Source organism: Heliangelus exortis, chromosome 10 (genome assembly GCF_036169615.1).
Source record: "Heliangelus exortis chromosome 10, bHelExo1.hap1, whole genome shotgun sequence".
Classification (NCBI taxonomy): domain Eukaryota; kingdom Metazoa; phylum Chordata; class Aves; order Apodiformes; family Trochilidae; genus Heliangelus; species Heliangelus exortis.
In genome coordinates, this window is record NC_092431.1 from 12,529,786 (window position 1) to 12,550,579 (window position 20,794).

General features: G+C 47.2%; 1 protein-coding gene across 2 annotated transcripts in view; it reads right to left on the reverse strand.

Moving 5' to 3' along the window:
- The window catches only part of SCD5 (stearoyl-CoA desaturase 5), a 38,997-nt gene extending 18,335 nt beyond the window's left edge, over positions 1–20,662 (reverse strand). Inside the window, exon 1 of one of the 2 annotated variants that reach the window (XM_071753557.1) lies at positions 20,112–20,662. In XM_071753557.1, coding sequence (XP_071609658.1) covers positions 20,112–20,271 — 160 coding nt within the window. In that variant the 5' untranslated portion in view covers positions 20,272–20,662. The remainder of the gene's footprint in view (positions 1–20,111) is intronic. The other variant, XM_071753558.1, reaches the window with a different exon arrangement.
- Positions 20,663–20,794: the final 132 nt, after the last annotated feature.

The following is a 20,794-nucleotide window of genomic DNA, read 5'->3' on the forward strand; positions in this document are numbered from 1 at the left end:
CTCCAACAAAGATACTAAACAGCACTGGTCCCAGTACTGACACTTGAGGAACACCACTCATCACACATCCCCATTTCGACACTGAGCCACTCATCACAACTCTTTGGGTGCCACCATCCAGCCAGTTCCTTATCCATCGAGTGGTCCATCCAATGAATTTATATCATTCCAGTTTAGAGACCAGAATGTCATGTGGGACAGTGTCAAATGCTTTGCACAGGGCCAGGTAGATGATTTCTGTTGCTCTGCCTTTGTCCATTGAGGCTGTGACCCCACTGTAAAAGACCACCAGATCAGTCTTGCAGGACTTGCCCTTAGTGAAGCCGTGTTGGCTGTCACCAATCACCCCTGTTATCTGCTTGCCTCAGCAGATCCTCCTGAAGGCTCTGCTCCATGATCTTGCCCAGCACAGAGTTGAGACTGACTGGCCTGGAGTTCCTTGGATCTTCCCTTTTTCCAGTTTTGAAAACGGGGGTTATGTTTCCCATATGCTAACCATGTTACTGGGTGTCAGGAGCAGACTGTCCCCATCACACCAACCCATGTCTAGGGATTGTTTTTTTTCTCTTTGCTAAGACCTGGTCAACATTCAGAATAAAAAGAATAAATGAAACACTTTGCTGAGGACTAACCAGCCAATCTGTACCAAATAAGAACTCTCAGCTCATGGTATTACTGCTACCAAGCTCATTTCTGGTTCCCTTCTGGTTTTATGACAGCTGCTGTCTGACCCTGAAGATTTTTTTTTTAACCCCTATGTTACCTGCTTGTCTTAGCAGAGTCTTCAGGAAGATCTGCTCCATGATCTTGCCAGGCACAGAGGTGAGACTGACTGGCCTGGAGTTCATTGGGTCTTCTTTTTTTCTGAAAATGGGGGTTATGTTTCCCCTTTTCCTATCAGCAGATACTTCACCACACAGCCATGACTTTACAAATATGATGGACACTGGTTTGCAACTTCATCAGCCAATTCTTTCAGGAGCTGTGGGTGAATCCCATCTGGTCCCATGGACTTGTTTACGTTTGGGTTCTTTAGGCGGTCTTGAACCTCATCTCCTATACAGTGGTGGGCTCTTCCTTTTCCCAGTCCCTGCCTTTCGCTTCTGTAATATGGAAGATATGACCAGAATTCTTTCCAGTGAAGACTGAGGCAAAATAGTCATTTAGTACCTCAGCCTTCTCTACATCTTGGTCGAGCAGCTTTCCCATTTCCTTCTTGAGTGGGCCCACATTTTCCCTGGTCTTTTCCTGTCCAGAGCAAAAAAAAAAAACTGAGTGGGCAATGGTGTTAAGTTAGAGAACAGCAGATTTAGATCTGTTGTTAGGAAAAAGTTCCTTACCACGAGGGGAGTGGAACAATGGAACAGGTTGCCCAGGAGGTGGTTGAGGCCTCATCCCTGGAGATATTCAAGGTGAGGCTTGAAGAGGCTCTGAGCAACCTGATCTGGTTGAGGGTGTCCCTGCTTACTGCAGGGGGGTTGGACAAGAGGAGCTTTGGAGGTTCCTGCCAACCCAAATCATTGTATGATTCTACAACATACAGACCACATAAAACAGCTGCACTGAATAGATTTATGTCACTTCATGATTCATGAAGTGCTTAAAGAGCTCATCTTAACAGAGACCTTTTTGTTCAGCCCACTCCATACCACCAATATTGCAGCAGAATGGAAATACAGGGGTTTCTCGAAGATCTACGTGTCATCTCCTGTGTCCATACCTTCGAACAGCACTTCCCAGCCTAGCTCTCCTCCCAACATCACCCCTGACTGACACTTCCCAGGAGGGCCTAAGCTACAAATCCAAAGAGCTACAAATCTGAAAAATTTCTGCATGTGTCCTGTTGCTGCATAGGCAGCCTGGCAGGCAGCACATCTCCATCCACCACAAATAGGCAAGCCCAGCTGTACCTCCAGGCAGGGACTGACTGGTGTTGTGCCCCAGCAAAAGGAAGATGACAACAGCCATGCTTGGGAACATGGGTCTCACCTGTGTGGTTCAGCAAGTGGAGAGGCAGAAAGGCCAACCAAGAATGAATGCCCGATGGAGCTCCTCAGAAACATGTTGCCCTGATCAACTGGGACTTCCCTGGGGCTTCACAGGGCCATGACCACATGCTCCCTCCCTCCTCCTGTCCTCTCCATCTCTTGCCAGCGCCATCCACTACCTCAGATGATCAAGCTAAAACAGCTGAGGCTTAAACCCATGCAACACACCTATTTTTTGCCTTTGCAGAGGATGAACTGTAATAATGAGAATTTTTCCAATACAAATCCTGAGGCCTGAAAGATTCCCAGAAGCAAACAAAATTACTCTGGAGTTTGGTAACCAGAGAAGAAACAAATCCTGTCAGGCAAATGCACTGTACAGTGTTACCACATTTCTGTGTTTCCTAAAGGACTTAGGGTGCCTGAAAATATTACTTGGATGCTAATTACCTGTGTATAAATAGCCAAATTTGTGGCTGACAAGATGATAAATGATGACAAATACTTGCTGCATAAAGACAGTGAGGTCCTTCACATACAAAGAGGAAGCTGCTAAAATAGCCAGATTAGTCCTTTGCATGTTTTAGGTGACCTAACTTTACAACCAGGCTGACTAACAGAGCAAAATAACACTCATAAGGGACGGCAGCATTCCAAACTTAACCTATCGGCTCAAGACTTAGATGTGTTAGCTGTATATATTGGCTTCAAACATTATCATGGGACACCAAACGCTCTGAATTCAGAGCACAGATGGACATCTTGTACTGCAACTCAATAGGTGCTGCAGGGCTGGCAGAAGAATAGTCTGGAAGTGGGCTGAGTTGTAGAAGGTTGTCAGCAGCCACTGATGATGGATGAAAAGGAAGAACTGCAAGCTGGCAGCATCTCTATCTCCCCAAGATGCCCAGCTATGAGGTCAAGAGGCATTTCCACAGGGCTGTCCTCACTGGGGGACCAAACTAGCTCCAGCACTGACTGCACTAAGACTGTTGATTGTGAAATGAGAGGTGCTTGAGGGATAAGGAAGATGGAGGTAGAAAAGGGCTGGGTAAAGACTTGCTAGACACAATCCTGGGGATGGAGCACACAGAGCTGTCAGCCAGGGTCAGCATGTAAGAGTACCAGGGCATAGGAGTTCCACCAATAGTACAGCAGCTTGAGGAGCTCTGAAACCACATATGAGAAGGTTGTGTCACATTAATGGCAAAGTCAAAAAACAAAAAAAAAGAAAATGGAATGAGGACTTCAAGGAGAAAATGGAAAAGCTATCACAGCAGAAAAAGATGCCAGGGATGAGAGGAAACAGAGCAGCCAATGAACAGGTCTGTGAAACAGTGGGTTTAAGGCTGGTACTTCTGTTCTTATGAAAAGCAAGCTAGAGCTGTGCAGTTTCAGAGGAGAGAGGAAGATCTCCTCCACTTGCTGATCATTTGTTCGGTTTTGCTGAACAAATTGGACTGGACAAATTGGACCAAGAATTGGACTGAAGGCAATTCTTGACTGAGCTTCTGGCAGAGAGCTATCTGCCTGGCACAGAGCTGAAGTGTGCCACTGGGCTGGGAATATATCCCAGTGCTGACTGCTCCATGTCTGCCTTTTGTCTCCTGTAGGGTTGTCCTGCCACACATGAACCCAAAAGTATCTCCTCAGCATCAGCTCCTAATTGCCATGTTCAGTATGAGAGTTCAGATCTACTCTGTTAATGCAGATACTCGTTATCAGGCACATTTCATCCTCACATAGCACTGCACTTTCTGGATACTGTGGTATTGCATGGCAAGGAGCTCCACATATCTGCAGGGTCCTCTTCAGCCTTCACTCCCTATTCTGATACTGGAAATTGTTTCTTTCAACAATTTACTTGGAACAAGAGCTGAATTATTTTCCCTAGCCCCTTGGATAGTATGAGAATGCTGTGTGCCATCCCCATCACTCCCCAGAACAAAGGCTACCTTGGCCTGGTGTCCTGGGCCTGGATGAGATAGAGTTAAATTTTACAAGAAGCTGGGAATGGACAATCAGGATAGCTGACCCAAAGTAGACAAGGAGATATTAAATACCATATGAGTCATGCTCAGTAAACCCCCTGGAGAAGTTTGCCAAGGGAGGGAGGGATTGGTGGGCTGGGCATCAGGTTCCAGGTAGTAAGCAGTACTCGCTTCATATATTCTTTTATTTGTATTATAGTAATTATTTTCCTCTCTCCTTGTATTATCCTATTGAACTGTCCTTATCTCAACCTGCAAGTTTTAACCTTTTTTTAACTTCCAGTTCTCCTCCCCACCCCACTCGGGGGAGGAAAGAGTGAGAAATCAACACATGGTAGAGCCCCAAGTTTACGTAGTTTTAGATTATTTCAGTTGGCCATGGTTTCCTTTGAACTGCTGTCTGCTCAAAGCAATGATTTACAGAAGCTTCAGCTTTGGTCAAGCCCAGTTTTCTCCCATTTATCTGATTATTCTGGCTTCAGGACAATTCCCTAGAAATGTGGACTCTGGACCTCCTTTTACAGTAATGGTCACAGACATGCCCACAGTCTTCCTCAGCTATGCCTATTCAGGTGCCCATTGTAGTTATGAGGGTGCCCAGGAGGTTGCTTAGGCTGCAGCACCAGCCAGGACCCTCTGCCAGGGCCAGAGCTCTACCCCCAAGACATGCAAACCAAGTGTTCCCATCCAACAACTCTGCCATCCCTATAAAGACCCCAAAACTCTGCAGGAAGGTTTAGGGCCTGCTGCAGGTCTAGGAGAAGTCTGAGAGCTGGGCACAAGTACTTAAACCAACAGAGCCTGTGCCAAGAGCTCTGAGCTCCACACAGCTCCAATACCACGCCCAGAGCTGCCTTTCACTAGACAGTAAAGAGGGAGGTGAGCTGGGAGAGGGTGAAAAAGAGAGAAGATAAAGGATGTGAAACTACAGTGCAAATGGAGAGACGGCAGATCCTTAAGCTTTCAAAAGTACACTGTGCCTGTGAACAGATGCAATTCATGGGAACATGCCAGAATCAATAGGCAGAAGATTTTTATTCCACATCCTTATTAATGACCTGAAACAAAGGCAAACAGCATATTAATTGGAACAGCAGACAGTGCTAAATTTGAAGCAGTGGTGAGAGAGCTACAAAATACAAAAGGGTCCATGCAGAAACTGGGAAAGTAGGGGTCAAAATATAGATCTGCCTAGATAGTAAAGGCAAAGTATTGTAGTTCAGGGGCAATAACGGCAGGTAGGGATCTGCAACAATGATGAAATGCTTGGGGAAGTGAGAGCCTGCAAGGAGAATGGGCAACAGCTCATGAAATATTCTCAGCTTGCAATATGTTGAGGCAGCAAGACATCAGTGTGATTTTGAAAAGCAGGCACAGATATATCATTTCACTGTCAGAGAGAAGCAATTAAAACTGTACCAGACAAATAATTTAAAAATGGATGGAATGGGAGTTCACCATAAAACCTTTGAGCCATCTTTTACAGAATAGTTTATTAATCCCATGGCTAGATTTACATAAAACCTTTACTACACTTAGTAGCAAACTCTTCTGAAAACCTAAGTGCCCAGGAGACTGACCTCTTGCAAAGATATGGGGAGATATTGCCACAATTTGTAGCTATTTCAAAGATATCAGGAAAACATCCTCTGCTCTAGATGGTTGCTTAAATTGGAGCAGATTTCTCCCTACAGAATTTCAACTCTGTAATATGCTGAGTACCAAAACTAGTACCTCATCCATTTCTGAAACTTGTCTGAGGACAAACTTGGAGATCTTTTCCTCCACAGTGGAGAGACAAGAGGAATACTTAATCCACAGTGTCCTACCAAAAATGCATCATTTCCTGAACTGGAACTACATTTACTAAGGAGGGAAAAAATGTCCACCTTAGTCCCTAAATTGCTGCCAGGAAGAAATATTGAATTAGTGCTCTGGCCCTAGAGTTTGGGAAGAAAACACTCAAGCCCACTAATGAATGGGGTGGGAGCCCTGATAACAGAGGATGCGGATAAGGCAGAGCTGCTGAATGCCTTCTGTGCTTCAGTCCTTACTCCTAGGACCAGCCCCTGTGAACTTAACCTTGCAAGTCGGGTTAAGGATAATAGAAAGGGCTTTTTCAAATACATAGCCAGCAAAACTAACACTAGAGGCAATATTGGCCCACTAAGGAATGAGCTGGGAGCCCTGGTGACAGAGGATATAAAGAAGGCAGAGGTGCTGAACGCCTTCTTTGCCTCTGTCTTTACTCCTGCAGGGTTTCCGCATGAGCCCCAGATTCATTTAACCCCAGAAGTAGTCAAGATAGATGAAGAGTTTGACATAGTAGATGAGGATTGGGTTAGGGATCAGCTGAGTAATCTGGACATCCATAAGTCGATGGGTCCAGATGGAATGCATCCAAGGGTGCTGAGGGAGCTGGCGGAGGTCATTGCTAGGCCACTCTCCATCATCTTCAATAAGTCATGGGTAACAGGAGAGGTGCCTGAGGACTGGAGGATAGCAAATGTCACTCCAGTCTACAAGAAGGGCAAGAAGGAGGACCCGGGTAACTATAGACCGGTCAGCCTCACCTCCATCCCTGGAAAGGTGATGGAACAACTTGTTCTTGTCACTATCTCCAGGCATATCAAGGACATGGGGGTCATCAAGAGCAGTCAGCATGGTTTTATCAAGGGTAAATCATGTTTGACTAACCTCATAGCCTTCTTTGAGGAAATTACTAGGTGGATAGATGATGGAAGAGCGGTAGATGTGGTTTATCTTGATTTCAGTAAAGCATTTGACACCGTCTCTCACAGCATCCTTGTAGATAAGTTGATCAAGTATGGGTTTGGTGATCAGGTAGTGAGGTGGGTCAGGAACTGGTTGAAAGGAAGGAGTCAGAGAGTTGTAGTCAATGGGGCAGAATCTGGTTGGAGGGGCGTGACTAGTGGAGTCCCTCAGGGGTCGGTACTGGGACCGGTGTTGTTCAATATATTCATCAACGACTTGGATGAGGGTATAGAATGTACCCTCAGCAAGTTTGCTGATGACACTAAGCTGGGAGGAGTGGCTGACACACCAGAAGGCTGTGCTGCCATTCAGAGAGACTTAGACAGGCTGGAGAGTTGGGCAGGGAGGAACAAGATGAAATTCAACAAGGGGAAGTGTAGAGTTTTGCATTTGGGGAAGAACAACACGATGTCCCAGTATAGGTTGGGGGCTGACCTGCTGGAGAGCAGTGTAGGTGAAAGAGACCTGGGGGTCCTGGTAGACAAGAGGATGACCATGAGCCAGCAATGTGCCCTTGTGGCCAAGAAGGCCAATGGCATCCTGGGGTGCATTAGAAAGGGGGTGGTTAGTAGGTCAAGAGAGGTTCTCCTCCCCCTCTATTCTGCATTGGTGAGGCCGCACCTGGAGTATTGTGTCCAGTTCTGGGCCCCTCAGTTCAAGAAGGACAGGGAAGTGCTTGAAAGAGTCCAGCGCAGAGCTACTAAGATGATTAAGGGAGTGGAGCATCTCCCTTATGAGGAAAGGCTGAGGGAGCTGGGTCTCTTTAGTTTGGAGAAAAGGAGACTGAGGGGTGACCTCATCAATGTTTTCAAATATGTAAGGGGTGAGTGTCAGGGAGATGGAGCTAGGCTTTTCTCTATGGTGACCAGTGATAGGACAAGGGGTAATGGGTGTAAGTTGGAGCATAGGAGGTTCAAGTTGAATATCAGAAAGAATTTTTTTACTGTAAGGGTGACAGAGCCCTGGAACAGGCTGCCCAGGGGGGTTGTGGAGTCTCCTTCACTGGAGACATTCAAAACCCGCCTGGACACGTTCCTAGGCGATGTACTCTAGGTGGCCCTGCTCTGGCAGGGGGGGTTGGACTAGATGATCTTTCAAGGTCCCTTCCAACCCCTAGGATTCTATGATTCTATGATTCTATGATTCTATGAACTTCAGATCCTGGACATAAGAGAGAAAACCCGGAGGAGGGAAGACTCACCACTGGTCAGTGAAGTCTGGGTTAGAGATCAGCTATACAAATTGAATGCGCACAAGTCCACGGGCCCTGATGGGAGGCACCCAAGAGTATTGAAAGAGCTGGCTGATGGTATCACCCTACCACTCCATCATTTTCAAAAGATCATGGCTAACAGGAGAGGTGCCTGAGGACTGGAAGAAAGCCAACATAACTGGAAAAAAGATGGAGCAGCTCATTCTAGAGGTGATCTCTAAGCACATGGAAGAGAAGAAGATTATCAGGAGTAGTCAGCATGGATTTACCCAGGGAAAATCATGCTTGACTAATCTGATAGCCTTCTATGATGTTGTAACTGAATGGGTAGATGCAGGGAGACCAGTGAATATAGTCTACTTTGATCTTAGCATGGCTTTTGACACTGTCTCCCATAACATCCTCATGAGCAAGCTCATGAAATGTGGGATAGGAGAATCCACAGTGAGATGGATTAAGAACTGGCTACACAGAAGAGCCCAAAGAGTGGTGATCAGTGGCAGAGAGTCCAGCTGGAGACCTGTGAGTAGTGGAGTCCCCAAAGGATCTGTGCTGGGTCCAGTCCCGTTCAACATCTTTATCAATGACATTGATGATGAGACAGAGTGTCTGCTCAGCAAGTTTGCTGGTGACACAAAGCTGGGAGGAGTGGCTGACACCCCAGAAGGCTGTGCTGCCATTCAGAGGGACCTGGACAGGCTGAAGAGTTGGGCAGGGAGAAATTTAATGACAGAAAACAAGGGCAAGTGTAGAGTCCTACATCTAGGTAGGAACAACCCCAAGTACCAGTACAAGTTGGGTACTGAGTTCTTGGAGAGCTGTGAAGGGGAAAGGGACCTGGAGGTGCTGGTGGATGGAAAGATGACCATGAGCCAACAATGTGCCCTGGCCAAGAAGGCCAGTGGCATCCTGGGGTGCATTAGAAGGGGAGTGGTCAGTAGATTAAGAGAGGTTGTCCTCCCTCTCTGTTCTGCCCTGGTAAGGCCACATCTGGAATATTGTGTCCAGTTCTCAGTTCCTCAGTTCAAGGACAGGGAACTGCTTGAAAGAGTCCATCACAGAGCCTTTACGTTGACGAAGGGAGTGGAGGAAAGACTGAGGGAGCTGGGGCTCTTCAGCTTGGAATAGAGAAGACTGAGGGGTGACCTCATTAATGTCTATAAATATGTAAAGGGAGAGAGCCAGAAGGATAGTGCCAGGCTCTTCTCAATTATGCCCAATGATAGGACAAAATGCAATGAATATAAGCTTGAGCATAGGAGGTTCCATATAAACACAAGGAAAAATTTTTTTACTGTGAGGGTGACAGAGCACTGGCACAGGCTGCCCAGGGAGGTTGTGGAGTCTCCATCTCTGGAGACATGCAAAACTCACCTGGACATGTTCCTACATGACCTGCTCTGGTGAGGTCATGTGCAGGTGACCCTGCTCTGACAGGGGAGTTGGACTTGATGATGTTTTGAGGTTCCTTCCAACCCCTAAATTTCTGGGATTCTGTAACACTTTTCTTCTAGCAGATAATCAATTTGCCAACCCACTTTTTGCTGAGCCCTGCTATCTCTTTCCAGGAGAAGCACTCTGTTGCATCCTCCTGGCCCTGCCTTTACCAGCTCATGAAATCTGGACTGTATCTGTGTGGATGCACATGCCTGCATATGCATTTTCAGGAACATTCCCCAGAAGCCATCCCTTTTGGCTGAGTACACAGAAGATTTTATTCTGGTTGGAACAGCAGAAACCTTCAGATTGACAGATACAGCCAATGTAACATAAATAAAGCCAGTAGAGGAATGGAAATTGCAGCTGACAGCAAGTACTCCAGCAAATGCTAAGATTTCCCTAGAAAGCAAATACAGATTCCCTGAACATATCAGCAAGTGAAGATTGCCTTAATATAGTGAATAGTTAATACGTATTTTTAGCTCAAAAGAGAGGTTAGAACATGCTCTGATTTCTCTGAAATTTTTTGATTCCTATGTGTACCCTCACTCAGCTCAGCCAAATCCTGCATCATCACAAAACCATGAGCACATTTTCTCTCCCAGTGACCTCACTGCTGTTCTCAATCCCCACACAAGCTATGGCTCTGGTGGGTTTTTTTAAGTGCTCTATACATGTCAAGAAATAATGAATGGCAATTTCAATACTTTTTTTCAAGTACAGAGAAAAGAAATAGTGTGGTTAAGCTATTGGCATGGCACTCCAGAGCCTTGCACTCAGCAAGCTGCTGTTGCCTTATGGAAGAAGATTAGGTATTTAGCTTCTCTGCCACCACTGGCCAAAGCTTGCCCTGTGTGCAGCTGGGCACATGGCAGGGAAGTGGCCTCATCCCACTGCTCACAGTGCGTAGGTTGAAGAGATGACCCAAAGCTCAGTTTCTCAACTATCAGAAACACAGATGCGGCATTTTACATTTCTGATTTCTGCAAACTGACAGCTTCTGTCTTTCATGGTACCTAGGCATGGGCCACAGGAAAGGCACAGGGCTCAGCAGGTAGCAAAAGCCCCTTCTGAACTGCTGGGACTCAGCCACCATTCCCTGGGAATGCAGCTGCACCTTTGTCCCAGCTCTCAGCTAAAAAGATCCATTGCATAGGACAGACCCTGCTCCAGCCTGGTGCCTTCAGAAAAGACAGAAGCTGCCAAAGCTAAGCTCTGATGGTTTTGACTTGAGCCTCTGGGTGATGTTACTGACTCCACATAATCACTGCAACTTGGCCAGATACTTTGTGCCTTCTTCACCTTTAAGCTGTCAGCTCCTACACCTTTACCTCCTCTTTCCAAAACGAAACAGCTCAGATTAAAACCTGTTGCCAAAAATTGGCCTCTCCTTGTTTTCTCTCATTCTGGCTGCTTGAGCCTCTGAGCTGGTCTGCAAGCAGTACAACTCATTAATAACCCCCTTGCATCTAGTGAACGATGTGGCAGACAGGTCAGTTACTCAGGAGGACAGTGCTGGGAGACAGAAGGACACTTTTGTCTCCAGCACATTGGGCAGGCTGATGCTGTCATTTCTTCAGGGGCACTCAATAGATAATTGCTCATCATGCTCTCTCCAGAACGACTCACTGCAGCACTCCAGCCCAAACATCCCTACCCCAGCGCAGCTCTGCTCCCACAGTGAGTTCCGGCACAGACAGAAGGCCCAAACACTGGGTCTCTGCCTCTACCTACCCATAAAGATGTTCTTCATGTTTTCCCTACCTGTGTATACACTGCTCAAGGAGGCTGACTTTCATCTGTCTGCTGAACACTGGCCAGGCAGTTTTCAGCCAACTCAAGAGCACAAGTCTATCTTTCTGCATCAAAGGTAGGAACCAAATCCAATGGAAAACAAGGAGAGCCTTGCTATGTCTCCTACAAGGAGGTCTGGACATGCCTGCCAGCCTCACTGCAGCAGAGTCCATCTGACTGCAGCAGGGGAAGGAGCATCTCAGAATTAAAATTATCATCTATAACCATCATTACAATTGAATGCTTCAGTTGACTATAAATGTCTCATTTTCCTACAGCCAAATTCCTTCTGGAAATAGGTTAAAATCTCATGGTACTGGCAAAAAAAAAAAAAAAAAAAAAAAAAAAAAAAAAAAAAAAAAAAAAAGGGGGGGGGGGAAAACTCCATATTATTCCCTCAGTCCCCTAAAAAATAGTCTGATATTTTCATAAGACATGCTACCATTTCCAACCTGCACTGTTAGCCAGCACCCATACATTTCCCTTCTACAGTGCCCTGGTAGTGGCCCTGCCTGAAGGATCACCCAAAGAGACCAACAGGCACCAGGTAGGAGCACAGAACTGCTCTGCCTCTACCCATCTTTCAACATCAGTATCCACTTTTACTGCTCTGCCAAACCATTTCTCCACCTGAGCTGCAGCCCTTCTGCCTCCCAACTCCTCTCTCTCCATTTATGGACATGAATAAAACTCAGAAATACCTTGTGTCACCGTGGCCTCCAGCTTCTCTCCAAGCTCCCAAGCATTTAGGAGGGTACACCAAGATTGTTTGTCCACCCCAGCCCTGGACTGTAGCAGCATAAAACCCTTCCAGCCTTCTTCCTTGCATCTGAAAGGTCACCTAAGGGTTTGGGCAGAAGTACCTTGAAAGATCCAACTGTGTGACCCTCCTGTGAACTATTTGAGATGTGAAGGGCAGGGTAGGATCAGCCTAACACTGCAACCCCTTCCACTGACACGGAAAGATCCCACATGAACAGAAGGCATTATAGACAGGCTGGGGTAGGGAAGATATGAAACACTCAAAAATACTCTGCCAAAGTTTGTCAAAGACCAGAGGAAAAGAAACAGGCAAAGAAGGCAGCCAGTTAAGATCACCCCCATTTGCAAAGGCCAGGTTGTTTTATTCTATGCTGTGCAGTATATCACCTGAGAAGCTGGTGGCCAAAAATGGGTTGAGAAAGATTCTCCATCCAGTTTCCCTCCAGAAATCCCCATCCTCCTTCGTGCTGAGGTGCCTGCACAAGAGGTATAGCAGGATTCCTGATGCCAACATCTGTCAGACAGCTCCACTCTCTCTTTTGTATCAGCCTTGCTTTACTTAGCAGAGTAATTGTTAACATTTCAGTTCTTCAGTGGAGCAGCACATTTAGTTGTTAGTCTACATGTTAAAAATAAAATCTGAGTGCAAAAAATTGCTTTGCTTCAATTACAACATCAGCGTTAGTTACAAGTGCAACTGTAATTGCAGGGAGGAAAGAAAAAATGGCAGTGACAAGGACTGAATACCAGGTTCTGGTGGGCAAGCCAACATGTTCCAGTACAGCTCTCCCAGAGGAGAGAACAACAGTTTTGCCTCCTTGCGGCAACACCAGACAAGTAGGCCTGCATGGCTCATACTGCTCTACCTGGTAGCATCTCCTGGTGAAGAGGCATCTGATTTGCTTTCAGCCCCCTGAAACTTCCTCTGCTGCTGACACAACACTGACACATTCCCACTACTTGGAGCGAAGGCTGTCCCAGCTCACCCCATGGAACCTCCTCAGAGTCTGTATATTGTCATTCCCATGTCCACATGGGAAAAAAAAGCTAGACAAAGCTTTTTGGAACAGCAAAAGACAAAAAGCTAGAGCCACAGAATCTCTGTTGCCTCCCCAGCTGGTAAGCCAGGGCTGGAGGAGGCATCTTACACTTAGAAGGTCTTTGGCTGGGCTTCTGTATGTCTGACACAGCCAGCCCTCGGCATGCCAAATAACCTACCCTGATCTTTCCTTCATGGGTCTGCTTCAGAAGGATGCTTCTCCCAACACCCAGTGCCAGAAACCAACAAACCCTTCAACTTCAGTCGTAGTAATGATGGGGATTTCTACCTTTGGTGAATCCAGCTCTCATCTCTGTCCTCATGGCACAGATCAAAAAGAAAGAGTATTTGAGGTATTCTAGCTTGCCTGGAGCACAGCTGCGAGCAGCCAATGGCCCAATAGTGCTTTGTGCCAGATGAACAACCATGTATCTAAACACAGCTTCACTACTCACTGACCCACTTATGCTACCCAACTCCAAGAATTTGTTAGGAGTGCCTTGAACCCATCTCCTGAGAGCAACAGGCCAAAGGGCCATCACATGCATCCAGGGCTCAGCACACACATGCTGGATTTTTTTCCTCCATTCCTTTCCTGTATTCATGATGACCATGACATGCAGAACACAAAACAGGTAAACAAACAAGAGCAACACTGATGCACTAGGGATGAAATAAAAATGGGAAAAAAACCCACATAGTTACAGCTAAACATCATCAAGTTCACAGAGAAGACCTAAAGGAAACATCTCCAGCAACATTTAAAACAAGAGTGAACACTGGGGAAGGGAAAATAATTGCCAGGCAGGAGTGTGCTCTACAGTAGAGTATCTCAGAGTGGGATCTGAAACAGGCCCAGGACCACTCTCATGTCTATGCATTGCGAGGTGGAGGGCATGATCCTCTCTCAGTGGACACAGAGCTCAGACTGTTCCAACATGCAAAAGACTAGGTTTCACCATGTTACATACATCCCTAGCTTGAGAGCACCTGTCATTTTTAAGGAGAGAAGTACTGTTTGAGAAAACAGACAGCTCCCATAAGAAATGTTGGAAGTTGAGCTCCTGATAATGATAGAGAGGAAGTAACAATCCAGGAACTTAACTATTAAGAGAGACATCTCTAAAACAACACTTCCAAACAGAGTGGGGGAGGAAAAGCCAGTCCAAATCCACTCTGGAGATAAACAAGGATATTCCCAGGTGCTGATGATCCAATTCCCATTCAGAAGGTCCACCTCTTCTCAGCTCGTATCATATCATAGAATCACAGAACCACTTGGGTTGGAACAGGCTTGAAGATCATCTAGAAGGGACATCTCCTGTAGCAACAGCACTTTGCTCAATGCCCCATCTGTCTTGAACACTTCCAGCAATGAGGCATAAACAACTCCTCTGGGCAACCTGTTCCAGTGCCTCACCACCCTCATAGTGAAAAATTTCCTTCTAATGTCTAATCTAAATGTCCCCTCTTCCAGTTTTAAGCCATTCATCCCTTATCCTATCACAATGCCTTAAGATGTCCCTCCCCACCCTTCTTCCAAGCCCCCTTCAGGTACTGAAAGGCTGCTATAACGTCTACACGAAGTCTCTCTATAGGCTGAACAACCCCAACCTCCTCCACCTGGCTTTACATGGCAGGTGCTCAGCCCTCTGCTCATCTTTGTAATCCTTCTCTGAAGCTGCTCCAACAGCTCCACATCCTTCATATGTTGGGGACTCCAGAGCTGGACATGGTACTCCAGGTGGGGTCTCACTAGTGGACCAACTGCTGTCATGAACTGCTGAAAGCATGGTGGAGCTAGGCCCTATGTACACCACAAGCCTATGTACAAGCCCTGTGTGCATCACAGAAACCTCCCAGTGCCACTGCACGTAGCTGGGACCATTCTGTGCACCAGCAGACAGATATCTCTTGGGTGTAAGGGGAGGTAACGTCCTTCTGTGCATCAAGTCCATCCCACCAAGGTGGCCACAGACACCTCCACAAAGGTATCTGAGGTATCCAGAAGGAAAGGATTTGCTCCTTGCTTTCTGACCCAAAACCTTGCCAACACAAGTCACCTGAGCAAACCACTTTCAGTGTGCTCCTGCCAAAGTGGCAACAGGAGTGACAGTAAGAGAAGTTACAATCAAACATCTCCACTTCACACCTGTGAGAGACAATACTTCCACTCTCCCTTGGCCACAGAGGTCACAGAGGTACCAAGTGGAGCTTCCTTGGAGCTAGGATTTTTTTTTAAAGCTGTCTGTGCAGAGTTTCTAACACCATGCTAACAAATTGTTAACTAAAATCAGTTAATAGACAAAAAGATGACATTCAAGAACATGCAAGGTTTCTGAAATGTTTCATAAAACTTGCATCTGCAGTGCAGGACATGTGCCTCATTAGACAGACACACTACCAGAAGGGCTGAGGAAGAGGTGATAATCTCAGTGGTGCTTTCCAGGCACCACAGTGATCCAAAGTGCTAAAACCACAATTCCTTTAATCTGCCTAATCAAAGGGATCCAGGGAGCAGAATTTGGATCCAGACCTGTGCCTGGGAGAAGCCTGCAGGCATTTGCAGTTTTTGCAGGGATGCAGGTGGACTGCACTGCTACTGCAGCCATCACTTGGGGGAAAGCTGTGGGTAAGTATGGCCTGGGGCCCACCACAGCTGAACATGATCAATGAGGCATTCTCAAGAAACTAAAAGGTCTCCAAAACACTACTAAAATAACAGCAGCAAGCCACCCCTTCCAAATGAGCACAGAGTAAGGCCATCCTTCTTAATCCCAGCCTCTGGCAAGGTGTATCAGCATGTCAACCAACATCTGCTTGACTACCAGACAGCTCTGCAAAACACATCCAAATGATGCAGGGCTTGTGGGTGGCCATGCCTGTGTCAGTTTTTAAAGTTGTTAGTACTAGTAATGCTCATCAGCCTCAGAGAAAACGTTTTAAAATAGGCAGTCCATTTAAATTTCCTATTTCCTATAATGCACTTAGCTACTGTACTTCCTCACAAGTCCCCTGTGAAGGCAAAAAGGCACCCTCCTTTTCCAACAAAATCTGAGGCCCTTACGGTTCCCATGTTTGAAATGAATGGAGTCTTTAACAGAAAGAAACTATCATGAGCCCATTAAAAAACCCAAATGAAACCAAAACAAACAAAAAACAAACTGAACAACAAAAAACCCCAAAAAAACAACAACAAAACCCCCCAATAACAACAACAAAAAAAACCCAACCAAAAAACTCCCACAGATCCCTCCCAAACCTCTAGCAGCAGAAACATTGCAGCCTGCAGTGAAATATGCTGGTAATTTTCTCTGTGTAAGGATTTCAGAGGTTTTTTTTGTTTTCCTAACCCAAACAGATAACTAGCCTCATTGAGACTGGTATGAGATGAAGCTGGCTGAAGCAAAGAGGTTCCTGATTAACTAGCATCCTTTAATGGCACATTACAAACTAGGTGATGAGCTGCACAGTTTCCTACCCAGTGGCCTGTGGAAGAAGGTGCAGTATGTCCAGCCCAAAAGAGGCCATAAGTGAACTGCAGCACCATCCACAGCCCTAGATGGCCACAAGGATCCCTTTGGAGAAATTAATTCCTGGGGAACCTACATGCCTCACCTAGACAGCAGACCCATCATGCCACTTTCTGGTTCCTGGTCCCACTAACAGCAAGGTACTCCCACCCTGCTTCAGTTCCTCATGAGTTGCAGATGAATGGCAATCCCTCCCCTTCAAACCTCTCTACAGGGGATGCTAAGCACCGAGAGCCCAAAGGCCTGCAAAACCAGGTGGACAAAGAGTCCTAAAGGAAAGGGGATGTTTTAAAGGCACAGTGCTGGTAGAATCTGCTGGGACAAGGCTGTCCCCATGAGCACAGCCCAGAGCTGCTCAGTGCCTCACATACATCATCTGCTGCCTCTCAGGGCAACACAGTACCCAGCTCATGGAAAATTCTGACGAGTTATTTTATTGATTTTGTTCAGCTTGGATAAAAAAACAAATTCCACAGACGCACTGAGATGGACCCAAAACCTAAGTTTTAACCAGTTTATCTAACAGTTTATCTGCACATCCCTTGAAAGATAACCCAGTTCCTTGAGTCCCCTGAGTGAGATGGCTGCACTACCCAGAATACTGTTTGGGATCCTTTGTGCAGCCCTGATTCCACGTGGAAGCTGTAACGAGAGACTCTAAGTGTTATCGTGGGAGGCAATGGGAACAGGGGAGCACAGAAAATTCTGAGTAAATAACCAAATATGACTCCACTTGCCGGTGCTTCTCATTGTCTATTATGTACAGCTGGACAAATGTCAATAAGTTACCAGTGGAAGTGAGCCCTGCTGAGCAGCCAGTTTGGCTTCAACAGCTGTTCTCAAGGTGTCACAGTGGCATTTCAGGTCTACTTAGCAAGCAGTGGTGATCAAGGATTACAAACTGCATTCAGGGGTGGGAAGGTGAACAGCAAACACTGCACAGAGGGACGGAAGCCCCCAGTCAACCCCATCCATAAGCCTACCAAGATGTGGATGTCTCAGAGGAGGAGAAAGTAAAAAAACAAGCATGCAGTGGGGAGTCAAGGGAAGATACCTGCCAGACACCAGAGGCACACCCACTACCAGCCAGCCACCCTCCCCATATTTGCCGCAAGAGCAAGCGGAGCAGTGGAGGGGAGCACAAGAGAGCAAGGCGAGGGCTTGCATAAGATCATTGGGAAGCTTCCCAGGACCCAGGCATGCTTGGGAAGAAAACCAGGAATGGATGCAATGAGGGCTGCAGCTCCTCCATCCGTACCCTTCCATGTACAAACCTCTCAGCACTATTTCATATTACAACCCTTGCCCATCACTGCCATGCCAGCCCTGCTCGGAAGGCTGCAGAACAGAACACATGTCTCATAGCTAGCTAGCCTGCACTGGAAAGGAGATGTGGAGAACTGGGGAAAAAATCTCATTGACACTTCTTCCTTCCCACACAACTTTATTGGTTGGCTCCTTCCAGAGTGAAGTGAGGTGGGTTTGTTAACTTAAAACAACAGCAACCCTGTTTTTGTCTACTCCAAGAGTCTCTCAGAGGGACTTCAGACACAGGTCTCCAGCATGAGAGCAAGCTGCTTTTGTATGACATACTGTGCAGTAGAGCCTGTATTTTTACCTTGCCCACCATGCATGCAGACCATGTAGCAGCCACCTGTAGCAGCATCACACAGTATCCAGCTGGCCAGGACAGCTGGGACCAATGCACACACTCCTTGCTGCATAGCTCCTATAAAAAACACCCAGCAAACTCCCATAAAAACTTTGTGGTCTATTGTAGGGTGACAGTTTAAAGTAAAAATGTCAAGAAACAGGAAGCTCTCACTTTCAGAAAGAAAGGCATTAAGTAAGTTGCAAAGTCATTGAGACCTTTTATTATTCAGCATGTGTTTAATTTCAACTAGGGAAAATATCCTGGAGGACAGAGGGCTGAAACTAATTCAATCCTTTGGCTCCAGCCCTAGGGAGTCCTGTAATTAAGACACAGTGAAATCAGAGACTATTTCAACTTGTCTTCTTGGAAAGCTAAAACAAATAAGAAAGCTCACTTTCTCACACACTACATGATCTAAAAGGTTTGAAAACAGACTACAGGCTGTGTCTTCTGGCCACAGGCCTCCCACAGGCTCTCCTGGTCTCCTCAGCCATCAAGCTACAGCCAAGGTAAATTGTGAAATCAAACTGAACACAACCAGGAAGAGGGAGGGGACCAAAGTGCTCATAGGAGGAAACTAAGCAAAACACAACCACTCTCCAAACCTCCCCTGCTCCCCATTGATCCATGTACTTATGCAAACCAGGCAGCAAGTCAAATGCCAGGTCCTCACCAGGAACCTAAAGCACTTTCTCAATTAAGAATTTGCCAGAGGATAGTAATTGGTTGAAGGGCTCATTTCCCAACTGTAAACAGCAATGGTGGCTGTTTAACTATGGGTTTAACTCTGACTGAGTATCACAAGCTGAAAAGTGAAAATATGACTTAGGAATTCCTTGAACATAAAAAAGCAAACCTGATTTCTAAAGCATGTCACTGGGGCTTTTTGAGAGCCACCTGAGCACTTCTGACAGCAGCCTAACAATCAAGATTCCCTCCCTTAGATTTCAGCAGAAAACCTTTCTTCTGTTTGTGTAAATCACGGGACATGACATTCTCCATTCACTCAAAAGCTCCCCAAAGCAGGTCTTTTAACCAAGAAATTGCAACAGCCATAAGTAGCATTCAAGTTTTTATTCCCTTGGCTACCCACATTTACATGACTCAATACATGACTGTGCCTGGCAAAGGATAATGCTGACATCCACCATCTATTAGTCTCACAAACCCTGAGAAACTATGCATGATACTGCAGTGCTTTTGTATAGCTCTTCTCCAAGCATCGTTCTTTTGTGGAGAAAAAAGGATCTCACTGTAGGTTGGAAGTAAAGACACTGTATTTCACATTCTATTTCTCCAAATCCTCAGCTTTTCACAGCTAACAAGAAGACAGAGACATCAAACCATCTCATTTTGGAAAGCATAAGACCTGGGCATTCATCAAGTAACAAGGGGAAGCACCAAAGGGAAGACAAACGGGTTCCCTTATCAGACTTCTAAAATGAAATAAATTAAATATCAGGGACCTTATTTTATTAAAAAAGAAAAAAAAAAAAGAAAAAAAAAAAAAAAAAAAGAGCGCCTCTTGTTTCCACAGCAACCGAGGGCCTGGCCTGGTGCAAGCAGTGACACCCCAGGAGCAGCCAGGGGGGGTTTGGGAACAAAAGCGGCGGAGGCTGCCAGGCAGTGCGGGGATGCCCGCAACCCTCTGCGCGCACCGGAGCGCCCGGCCCCGAGCCTTCCTGCGATTCGCTACACCAAGCAGGCGCGAAGTGACTACACAAATAAAGAGGGGACAAATACACAGGACACAAGAGGCGACTTAGCTCGCCCACCACCGGCTATGGAAAACTCGCGGAAGAAACCCTCGGCCCCGCGCCGGGCAGGGATCGCGCCGGAGTTTCGGCCGCCCGGAAAGCGTCCCCTTGTATCCCGTCCCACCTGTTGACACAAGTGCAGCCCCGCGGCGCCCCCGCACTCACCCCAGAGGAGGGTGAGGAGCTGCGCCCGCGGCACTAGGCTGAGCGCGTAGACGGCGCTCAGGTGCAGCAGCCCCATCAGCACCACGTTGCGCCAGACGATGGGCTGCCCGGAGCCCACCGTGCCAGCCTCGTCACTCGCCGCCCGCCGGGACCCGGCCATCTCGTCGGCGGACGCTCGGGGCGGCGGTGGCCCCCGCGCAGCACGGCCAGGTACTGGCTACTGCCGTCCGCAACGCACAGCCGCATCTGTTGCTTCCGCCACTTCCATGGAATGCCCGCACCGCAGAGAGGTAGCGAAGGGGGAGGACCGTCGGACCTGCATAGCGACATCCAATGGCGGCCGGGGACAGCTTCGCCCAGCCCCCCAGCACCGGCACCGCCGAGGAACCTCCCCTCGGAGCGTCTCAGCGGCTGCGCGATCGCCCCGGAGTGTCGGCGGCTTGCGCACGCGTTGGGGTCTCCCCGAGCGGCACCCGCATGCTCGGTCCCGACCCGCCGAAGAGAGGACGCGGGTCGTGGCGGTCGGCTGGCGGGGCTGCGCATTTGATGGCCGGGAGGTACAGGTCTCCGTCGCTCTGCCTGCGCCTAAAAATAGGCAGCTGGCCTTGAAGAACAGCAGGCACCTCTCCTGCTCGGCGAATCTAAGGCAGCGAACACTCCCCAGACGGAATCCAAGACCTTTA